Below are 11,520 nucleotides of genomic sequence, written 5' to 3' on the forward strand. Positions count from 1 at the left end.
TTAGCAGCGGCGGTAGGCAGCTTGGTGGCTAACGGGGCAGCTAATCCTAGCCATGGTTCACCGCTGTTTCATTCTTCAAACGAACAGCCGCTGAAGATGACTCGAGTGGCTCTGGGCTGTTTGGGAAGATGGCGACAATTTTACAAGCTAACTGGCATCATGAAGGTGTAGCGAAGTGAGGTAAGCGAGGTCAGGGAGCTAGTTTGCCTCCTAACCGATATCCCACAACGAAGTATGCTAATTAGCTGCCGCATCGTTTGAACCCCACAGCCGAGATTAGCTTTTCGCCGAGTTATCTTTTATGGCTGCTTGAGAGGCATTTCTGAGGCGTGACTGCGGCTGCGCTGATAGCTGTAATGTTAATGTTTTGATTCTGCGGCAGAGGAACCAACAACCATTGCTATAGGTACCATCTACTAGCCTGGCGCTTTAAATGTGCTGCCCCGGACGACGTGATATGCGCAGTGACATGCAGGCAGTTCCGTTTCTGCTCTATTTTTTTTTTTTAATCTGATGCACTAAGTTTAAGATCTTGTTTTTCAGCGAAGAACCCGTGACACTGATGCCAGCTGGAGGCTGAAGACCCTCAGGATGAGTGGAGCTGCAGAGCACACGGACATCCTGTCAGTGGGAGATGTGGTCCGGGACAGGTGGAAAGTGGTAGGTGTCACTATGGGTGAGGAGATGGAAGATCCTGATGGTTTACAGGCCAGTTTAACAATGCATCCGTTTTTAGATAAGGAAGATAGGAGGAGGAGGCTTTGGAGAGATCTACGAAGTTCTGGATCAGTTGAGCCAGGCCACCGTAGCCTTAAAAGTTGAGTCTGCTCAGCAACCCAAACAAGTGCTAAAGATGGAGGTGGCTGTGCTGAAGAAACTTCAAGGTAAGTCACGCCAAACAGCTGTTGGTGTTTTTCTGGGACTAAGATTGTCGATTGGGCCACTGTTAGTTTTACATTAGTGATGTCAGTGCCTTGTTCTAATATTTTTTGCTTCAAATGAGCTCTTTTAAGTTATCCTTTTGTATCCTTTTTTATCTCAAAACCAGAATGTGCCACCTGCAATCCAGTAGAGTTTGACTTTGCAAGGAAATTCACAGCATTAATATCAATATAGGCTTTTTTTTTTAAATGCCTTCTGTTGAGTAGTGGAAGTAGCGTTCCCAGAGTTAAACACTTGTTCCCATTAAACTTTGCAGACATGAAAAACTCACAATAAAGTGATATCTCTTTCATCAAGCTCTTTTTATTAACTGATAGACAGAAATTATTTTGTTAAATGCTTAATTTCACACTTTCAGGTTTATTCGTTCTATTAAGGAAGCATCAAGTGAAATAATTCACATAAACACAGAGACCTCTGATGTGTCAAAATCATGCTGTATAACATAATAATAAATATTTCTAGCTTAGTGTCCTAAACACTAAAATATGTGTTATTTCTTGCGTCACATTACCAGTGTTTGTGATTATATGTATTATTTATATGAGCATGTTATTTGTATTACTATATGCAAACCTGCTCATCCCTATAACTATAAATCAATAAACAGTTGATACTGCAGTTCATTAACATTTGGAGGAATAGAGATTTTGGTCTGTCTGAGCAGTGAGCGAGCGCATTAACAGATGTTCTTTATCAGGAAAAGACCACGTGTGTCGATTTGTGGGCTGCGGCAGGAACGATCGCTTCAACTACGTGGTGATGGAACTCCAGGTAAGATCCCGAACACTCGCTCAGTGTTTCTGTTTGTAATTCGCCTCACAACACTTTAATGCTCATTAATACATTTGTGTGTCTAAAGGGGAGGAATCTGGCTGATTTGCGCAGAACAATGACCCGCGGCACCTTCTCCGTCTCCACAACTTTAAGACTCGGCAAGCAGATCTTAGAGGCCATTGAAAGCATCCACTCTGTCGGATTTCTGCACCGCGATATTAAGCCAGTAAGTTCCCATGCAGGTGGGATGAAGCCTCTTCTTTTTTTTCTGCTAAATAAATCAACTGCTTATCTCAAACAAAATCTTAAGGACAGCTCAGTAATCTTCATTTCTTTCCTGTTAACTTTGAAGTCGAACTTTGCCATGGGAAGACTTGCTAGTACCTGCAGATGCTGCTATATGCTTGATTTTGGTTTGGCTCGTCAGTTTACCAACTCCAACCAAGAAGTCCGTCCTGTAAGTGCTCCACTTTATTTTCGTCGCTATGAACCTGTGCGTAACCTAAATTGTCAATGTCAGCTGCTTCATATGTAGGAGTTAAAATATACCTAAATGGTTTAAGTAGGGATGCACGATATTATCGGCATGGTATCGGTATCGGATGATATTAGTGATAAAGTTAAATATCGGACATCCGCCATTCCATCAAAACAACTCGCTGATATGAAAGGCTTCTGTTTTAAGTTAATTCTTAATTTAAGAAACGGTCAAGTATATCTAATGCACTACTACGTATGCACTTTTCACTTGTCACTTGTGAATAGGTTGAGTTTAGATTTGTAAAAATTTACAAATTTGCACTGTTCGAGTGTTGTCATTGTGTTAGAGAGAGTAAATGTCATGAATAAATTTGACAAAGTTGAAGTGTTACTTCATTTTCAGCCTTTTTGGAATCTGCATTTGGTAGCAGACCAAATTGACAAATACCATGGAGAATAATGAAGTATTTTAATTCCACAGCAGAGAAAGCTATGTAGTCTCTGTAAGTAGGTCTAGGGGAAAAAATATCGATATTGGTATCGGTTATCGGCCAAATAAGTTTTAACATATTGGCATATCGGATATCGGTCAAAAATCCAATATCGTGCATCTATAGGTTTAAGGGTTTTTAAATTTAGTTTAATTCTGTCTTTTGACTCTTTGTTTTCCGTTCTAAGTATCTGTTCTGTTTCAGCCTCGTCCTGTGGCAGGTTTCAGAGGAACTGTGCGGTACGCGTCAATCAATGCCCACAAGAACAAGGTGAGGGTTGAGCACAGATTCATCTACAGTTATCTAACAGAATTAAAACAATGCACAAATTGAGAAACATCTGCTTTTCACTTCTCCTGCCAGTGTCGCAGCATTTGTGTGTCCTTCTCGCAGCATGTTAACTGATAATAGTTTTGCAGTAATATCTGTAAATAAGTCTGTGATTTATTAAAAACTTGGTTCCTCAGATTGAAACTGAAAGGCAAGTTTTTATAAATGCACGGATGCAAAAAGAGAGGTGAACATCATTGTGTCTGCTTCCTTTAGTCACAAAATTAGCAGCTTAGCAGCTGAATGCTCATGCTACACTTTGGGCTTTGAATTAAAAATCTTGCAAACATGTTAAATCAGACGTTTCATACTTGGACTAAATTGAAGTTATACATAAAATTAGTGTCTTTAACCTTTTGATGCATGATTTTTCATATAAATAGAAACCTGTTTTTGTGTGTGTTCAGTTATTATATCTGAGAGTATGCAATCAAAAACCCATTTGTTTCTACCCAATGAACATGTTCTACTGACTGTTCTTGTTATTAACACTTCTGTGTCTGCACATACAGGAGATGGGTCGTCATGACGACCTGTGGTCCCTTTTCTACATGCTGGTGGAGTTTATGGTTGGACAACTTCCCTGGAGGAAAATTAAAGACAAAGTATGCACTTTTATGGCTTCTTTAATATAAAATCATACTGCACGGGTGATTCCATCCGCTTAACCCCTCTGATTTCAGGAACAAGTAGGAAATCTGAAAGAAACGCATGACCATCGACTCATGCTGAAGCACCTTCCATCAGAGTTCAGTACTTTTCTGGATCATATCCTGGCTTTGGACTACTTCACTAAGCCTGACTATCAGGTGATCTTTTTTATTTAGTAGATTTGTATAATTTATTCTCTCTCTTGCTATCAAACACTGATGCACATGCTCTGTTGGGTTATCTTTTTGTTTCCCATGTCACAGCTCCTGATGTCAGTGTTTGAGAAGGCCATGAAGAGCCACAACGTGCTGGAGAATGACCCCTATGACTGGGAGAAATGTGATTCAGAGGATTTGCTGACCATCACTGCAGCAGCCAACACTGCTCAGCAGCTCACTCGCCTCACCCCAGCTTACCTCGGGTACTGAAAGCTAAAACATACCACTTTTGACATTCATGCCTTTGTTTTTTTTATTTTCAATGTTGCACTTTTATTCATGCTCTTCAGTCTACCTTCACACTCCGTTGATTCCAATATGCAATTGAGCTGCTGCTTTTATTTTAGACGTAAAAAAAAAAAAACTGCACTGTCAGAGATCCCTGAGAAATTACTGCTCTAAATTGTGTCATAGAAATGAGCTGCTGGGTCACCTTTCCTTTTCATCCACAGCATGGCCAATGCTTCAGTGTTGCCAGGCGAGCTGCAGAGAGAAAACACAGAGGATGTCCTTCAAGGGGAACGCCTCAGCGACGCTGACAACTGCCCTCCCATCCCCACCCCGACCACTCCTGGTGGAGACGTATGGGAAGAGATGGACCGCAATCGGAACCATAAACACGCTCAGCCGATGCTCAGAAAGGTTGGAGAGGTGCTGTTTGCTTTTAACGTTCACATTGAAGCTTTTAGTTCTGAACTACTGTATTATTAATGTAACCACTGCGTGTAGTGAGATGCACACAGCACAGTGTGTGTTCACGTCTCAGGAGTCCTGAGTACATTACCATATTGTTCTCGCATAAATTTAACACATTCATTTCACCTGACTTACAATTACCAAACTTATGTTACTTCCATTTTTTACTGCTGGCAAGTACTGAAGCCTCTAATAATCCAGTCTGCTGATACTTCAGGTGGTATCTCACTGGGCTGTGATTGTTAAATTAGTTGACGATCCAAACTTGACTGAATATTGAGAGAAAACAGTCTAAATTTTCAGTAGCAGTCTCACTGAATAATGAGTATATGTGACCAGCAGGCTGCATTTTACTTGACCAAAGTTTGAAAATCTCAGTTTGTTTTGTGCACAAGGCTTGCAAAACTGCATTTTAGGCTGCATACTTTTACTTTTTACTCCTGCCCACATTGTACCCCACTCAGCTTGCTTTTGTATCCATCTTGGCAGTCGCCCTTGTTTTTTTTTTATGTACAGTATTCTACTTTTTAAATGAAGGTACAGTAGGTACAGTAGGCCCTTGTTTATCACGGGGGATCCGTACCCTGAAGCCCTGCAATAAGTGAAAAACCGCGAAGTAGGAATAGTAGTACAATTAGTAATTTATTTTAGTATTTATATATACAGTACATATATAAAGGCATTTTAAACCCTTACCACACTCTTGCAATATTCTAAACAATGTTTCTAAACTCTAAAGCTCTAACAGAGCACAGCATGTCATGATTTCAGCTCTCTGCCTCGTCTGCTCTTTGCCACCTGCAAGCGCTCTTGGCCACACCCACTTCTCAGCTCTGCACAGAGAACAGCTGATCAGCTGCAGCAGGAAGTTTATCCTGCAGCATGGGCTGCACAAAGGTCCTGGAGGTGCTAAATAATTTAAAATAATTTATTTTAAATAAAAATTCCATGCTGATCGTGCGGCTCATCCATCAATCAGCCAATTGTGTGTCATGTCCAATCTTATTTTGAAAAACCGCGGTAGAGCGAGTCTGCTATAAACGAACCGCGAGGTAGCGAGGGACAACTGTATACAGATTTGGACCAGTTTTTAAACATGAAAACTGATCCTTTTGGTTATTTTTTTTACCTTGATATGTTTTGTCGGAGGAGAGTTCTCGTGCAGATGTAAAGATACAGCTCCAGTTCTCTGTGAGATGAGTTGGAGACACTCACAACAAACTTGAAAAGGGTTCAAGACACTCTTAAGGACTCTCTGTGACTATTTAGAGAGAAAACTTGTTGCACAAATGTTTTGAACATTTTCAAAACTCACGTGTTAGGACTATGAGCCTCGAAGACTCAAGCGATGGACTTGAGAGCCCCACAGATATTGCAAGACATTCTGGAGATTCGTAAATGCTGTTCGTCAACTCGTCACCAGTGAGATTCCATCTTTTGAGAAAAAAATTGGACTGCCTTTCTCTTTATTCGAAGATCAGTATTCTGCTACTGATTTTTGTAATGTTTAAGTTTTCAGCCTTGTTTGTCATTTGTTCCCCTCAGGTCGTGAGTGAGGATGAACATAGTCAGAACCAGGGGAACCAGAGCCCCAACACTGGCTCCATGCAGAGTTCACCAAGACGGGTGCGGTCAGAGACCATGTTCTTGGATCGTGCTGCACCTCTGCTCCGCAGGATGAGGCACAGCCAGAGTTTGGCATTTGAAAAGCGGCTCGCTCCTGAACCAAAGCCCACCATCGAACGCTTCCTTGAGGCCTAGTAAGTGCCCTGTACAAATACAATAATCCAAAACAAAATCTAAAACAGATGCAAACCCATGTTTGAATCTATTTTTTTAGTCTAGGCAAACAGCGTCCTGTCCTTTGTCATGTTGAGGAGAAACCCATACCAGAGAAGGGGCACGGACAGCAGATGGCTTCCTGCAACGAGGAGCGATCCGGCACAGCAACTCCCGACCCAGAAGATGGCGCAGCGAGCAGTGGCTTCGTGGCTGTAAACTTCAGCCCTGTACCTCAGGAAACAAACTCTCAGGAGTGGGTGATGCTGGAGCTAGAGCAAGCCAGCAGCTCTGGAGGATGCAAGCCTCAGACAGACGCTCATCACGAGAACAAGCTGGGGGCTCGCGCTGCTGCTGAATCTGAGAATCACTCCTCGGAGCAGCAGGAGGGCCAAACAAGCCTTGCAGTGCCCAGCAGCCCCGTCCTGTCGCAGATGGCCATGCCCTGCACATGGTTACTGGGCCACCGGAGGCTGCCAGGGGTGCTGGGTCAAATGCCTTCAGTCATGATGGGAAGAACGCAGATGGAGCAGGTAAGGCAATAAAACTTTTTTTGTTAAAGTGCGAGGACTGTGAAAATAAACTTGACAAAAAGGTTTAAACTCAAGGGCAGCTCCAAACTGTGTTTTACTGTAAGTAGGTATACAAACACTGATGTTTAAAGGAGGAAGAAAATGTGCAGAAAGGCATGAAATAAAAAAGTGGTGACCACTTTGAAAAAAAATATTTTGACTACAAATATATACTTACCGGTAGTTGAACTAATATTTTAAATAATTGATTCAAACTAGTTAGTGGTTCTAACACACGTGTAACTTATTGCATCTGATTCCTAATAGTTTAGAAATTTAGAAAGAAACAAAAATACATTTTAAATATTAGTTTTTAAGCTTTTCTAAAGGTTTAATGATAATTTATTTGTTCTCAGACCTCCAGCGGTGAAAAATGCTCACCTGTACAGAAGAGCAGCACAGCTCCACCTGAGGAATCATCCTGTAAATTAGAGGAACTTGTAGAGGAAAGTTTAAAAAATGGGGGGAAAGTGGACTCGGCCCCCGTGTTAAATCCCGCCAAAGGCCCCACGGTTCATCTGACCAACGACAGAGACCCAGAGAGCGATTCTGGTCTGCCCGATCGCTCCTCGGAGCCGAATCAGCATCCTCAAGCAGACACAGCAGGTGGCGCTGTGGAGAGCACCGTCACAGTCTCCTCTTCTCCACCTCCAGCTCTGCTCAGGCGAAGAGACTCTCCATTGTCCCCGAGACTGAGTCGAATCCCAGTACGAGATCCCAGCAACCCATTGGACTCTCCGAGCAGAGACCCGAACGTGGATAGGCGTCACCGCTGGAGCAGCCCGGCTCCCGGCTCGCCGACGCACTCACCCTCTCCGTCTCTGTCCTGCGACAACCTTCCCTGCGCCCTGCCGAGAGACAGGCTCTCCTCGGAGCGGGGCTCTAGGTCCGACTGCGCAGGAGAAGACCCTCTGTCCCTGTCTTCCTCTTCAGGAAGTAAAAGTAAAATCCCCCGCCCTGTGAGTGCCACGTTTCTCCCAGAGCAGCTCACTAGCCGGTTTTTGCCTCGACCACCTCCAGGGAAACCGCCCATCCGCCCAAATGTGGACAACAGGTACGTGCACCGCTAAAAGTCTGTGCAAAGAAAAGACATGAGCAGCAAACTGCTGCTTTGTAATGTGATGTGGCAAGAAAGAGGTTCTGTTTGGGCCCAACGGGCTCGGATCACTGTTACAACCTCCATAAAGGAAAGATTTTCCAAGATAACCTTTTGTTTCACTGTTTCTAGTCTCAGCTGTTTCCTTCAGGGCTTGTCTTTTGTGAGCATCAGGCTTCTAATGCAGCATTGAAATAGAAAAAACTTCAGATTCATCCAAGCCGGATCATTTAATAATTACCTCAGGATTGCAGAAGCTACCGGCATTAATTTGTTTTGACAGATGAATAGGGCGTAGCATTTAGCTGTTTTAAAATTATTTGAATGAATGATTCTCTTGAAATTCTTAGCCTTTGTCATTTATTTGAACATAAAGGTCTTCAAGCCTTTAAAATTTATTTTTAGCCAAATTTTTGTCAGAAGCACATATTCTTTTGAGACAGTTTGTCAACGTTTCTTTTGTCCTAAGCAAGGATTTAAGATTGTGTGTATAAAGTATATACAGTAGTCCTTCATTTATCACAGGGGATCCGTACCCTGAATCCCCACGATAAGTGAAAAACCACCAAGTAGGAATAATAGTACAAGGATTCAATGTTCTTTATTGTCATTCACATCACATGTTGTACATGAAGTGGAACGAAACTATGTACACAGGGTCAGGGTCCCAGTTACATCCAACAAAAATACAAATTATAAAGAAAAACAGTAATAAGAGCTAAAATATGAACTAAGAAATACGCTAAACTACGAATCCACTAAGCACTACAAGTAGTAAGTAGTAGTTTATTTTAGTATTTATATATAATATATATTAAGGCATTTAAACCCTTCCCACACTCTTGCAATATTCTAAACAATTATTGTAAATGCTCTAAAGGAGCACATGATTTCAGCTCCCTGCCTCCGCTGCTCTCAGCCACCTGCAAGTGCTCTTGGCCACGCCCACTTCTACGCTCTGCACGGAGGACAGCAAATCAGCTGCAGCAGGAAGTTTATTCTGCAGTGTGGGCTGCACAAAAGTGCAGCAGGTGCTAAATAATTTAAAATAATTTATTTTAAATAAAAATTCCATGCCGATCGTGCGGCTCATCCATCAATCAGCCAATTGTGTGTCATGTCCAATCTTATTTTGAAAAACCACGATAGAGCGAGTCCGTGATAAACGAACCGCGAAGTAGTGAGGGACAACTGTAATGCAGCTTTATCACTACAGCTACCAGACATAACCAAATAGTAAAGGTTGCAAGCAGCTGCCGAACTGTTCTGTTTGGGTTTGAACAGACTTTCATATCACAGACAGGCAGTTTGCATACGGTTTTATGGCACGGCTGGTGAACAACCATAGCAGAAAACAGGAGGAGTGTGCTCAGCTATTTTAAAACCAAACGTGAAAACGCCTCGATCAGGACATCCCTACTCAGCAGTTATTGATTTTGCTCCCCATGATAGTTTACTTCTATTATAAAGTAATGTTTACTGCCACAGGCACACTTTTTCAGATGTATAATAAAGGTGCGTGTAAAGCCTCCAAACTACTTTTCTTATTGAAACCATTTACGATTTCCTCTATTAAGAATAATTAGCCTTTTTTATGTAGAACCCATCACACTGCAGGCCTTTATTATTGCTGTAGTCAGGTTTTTATCCTGTAAACATGTTCCCACCTGCTTTTTAAAAATTACCCTTACTCTGAAACAAATTCAGAATTTATGTCTTCACACATTTATCTATTAAGTGTCCGCAGTTTGTTTGCGTCCACCACACGGAGCTGTGAACAAAACGAGGACCCACTCAGATTTTCCTCCTCTGTTCTTTTCTCCAGACGGCGGCGGTTGAGGGTGCGAGCCAGCAGCACCAGCGACGCAGACTTCCTGGCCACACTGACGCAGCTGATGCAGGACCGCAGCGGGCTGCTCCTCAGCCCTCCTCCTCGCCCTCGCTGCTCCTCCTCCCTCCAACGCTCTCTAAGCTCCTCCCCCTCCCGACACGAGCTCCGAGAGAACGTGACGCTGCAGCAGGGGCGCAGCCGCTCGCCTTCCAGCCTCTCGGGCTCCCCTCCTCGGCACGCTCAGCCGCAGTACAGAACCACAGAACCAGGTCAGTGGAGCTACGGCTCCAGAGGAAAAGCTCCACTCCACGAGGCTAAAGGAAAATTGACTCGATGACTGCATTCTAACAAAACAGATTGACTGCGCAACTGTGGAGAGGCTGCCTCACCGCCAGTCCCCGATAGCATGTGTAAATAAGGCATAACCCGAGGGAATGTACTGTATGTAATGTAAAATGTATGATAAATTGTATTTATTTATTTATTTGAACATGGGAAAATGTTGAGAGAATCTTGAGCTTGCCAATGTTTACCTCTCGTTTTATTCCTCTAATAAAACTCTATGTAGTCCTAACGAGACCAAAAAAAAAAATCAAGTTTAAAGCTTGAGGGATGTAAAAAAATTGTAACTGTAGATATGTACCATTAGGAAAACGGCTACCGCTGACTATGAAATCCTGTATCTAATCTAAAAACACTATAGTAATAAAGAAAACAAGTTGTAAACTGAACCAAGCATTCATGTACAAAGTCAAAGCATGCAGTCTCACAATGTTAATTTAATATTTAACAATGAGATGCTCATTTTAGCATAGCTTAGTGTTGTGTGTACTTTTACTTTACTCGAATAGTTTTATCACGTGGCCACCATCAGCATATTAGAATGTACATTTTAAGTGCACTCATTTAACTATTGTAAGCATGCATGAATATTCTTGCTAATGTTTTTTTATTTGTACAATCAGCTGAAAGCATCTGTATTTTTATTGAGCTGCTTCTGATCAAAATACATCACGACATAGACCAGCAATGACTCACATTTTCATTGTATCTCACGAAAGCAGAGCGTCTAATCTTTCCGATTCTTGGCAATTCATTCGGTGATGGAGGCGGTGGGAAATGCTGAAGGAGCGGTGGACTGAATGCTGGAGGAAGATGATGTTAAATCAGTGTTAAGCTGCTGAAATGGACAGGAAGCTGAAAAATGCGGACAGAAATGGATAAATGTGTTTCAATAAAAGCTGATGGATGATCTTTTGGGCTCTCCTTTAATTCAATTCAAATTCAAAAATACTTTATTAATCCCAAAGGGAAATTAATTGTTGTAGTTCATCATCCTGGTTTCATTAAAGAGTTGTTATAGATGCTGTCTGTGGGCAGGAAGGATCTCTTGTAGTGAGCGGTATGTCCCACAGCGGATCTGAAGAAGCTGGCTGTAAATGCCGATTTGGACCCAGCAGGACTGCCTGAATCCTGGGCAGAACTCCATGAGCAATGGCCACTCCTAGCAGCCGGCCGAGCCCCTCGTCCCCACGGATGGAACTGCAGGTGCCGAGGGACGATCCCGGTCCTCCCGCTATCACGAGCCGCGTTTTCTACCAGCTCCAGGATCTCAGCGGTCAGACACTCGAGCACCGTCGCCGGGTAGACGGGAATG

General features: G+C 42.7%; 1 protein-coding gene across 1 annotated transcript; it reads left to right on the forward strand.

Moving 5' to 3' along the window:
- Window positions 1-3: 3 nt before the first annotated feature.
- Window positions 4-11,109, forward strand: ttbk2b (tau tubulin kinase 2b). The gene is made up of 15 exons (XM_037685171.1): window positions 4-180; window positions 544-660; window positions 737-884; window positions 1,643-1,716; window positions 1,805-1,945; window positions 2,072-2,176; window positions 2,895-2,960; window positions 3,533-3,625; window positions 3,704-3,829; window positions 3,935-4,092; window positions 4,342-4,531; window positions 6,131-6,345; window positions 6,426-6,897; window positions 7,293-7,990; window positions 9,858-11,109. Exons 2-15 carry the CDS (start codon window positions 592-594, stop codon window positions 10,198-10,200), a joined length of 2,898 nt encoding a protein of 965 aa, XP_037541099.1. The 5' UTR covers window positions 4-180; window positions 544-591; the 3' UTR covers window positions 10,201-11,109.
- The last annotated feature ends 411 nt before the right edge of the window (window positions 11,110-11,520 follow it).

Source organism: Nematolebias whitei, chromosome 12 (assembly GCF_014905685.2).
Source record: "Nematolebias whitei isolate Nwh7 chromosome 12, NemWhi1, whole genome shotgun sequence".
Classification (NCBI taxonomy): Eukaryota; Metazoa; Chordata; class Actinopteri; order Cyprinodontiformes; family Rivulidae; genus Nematolebias; species Nematolebias whitei.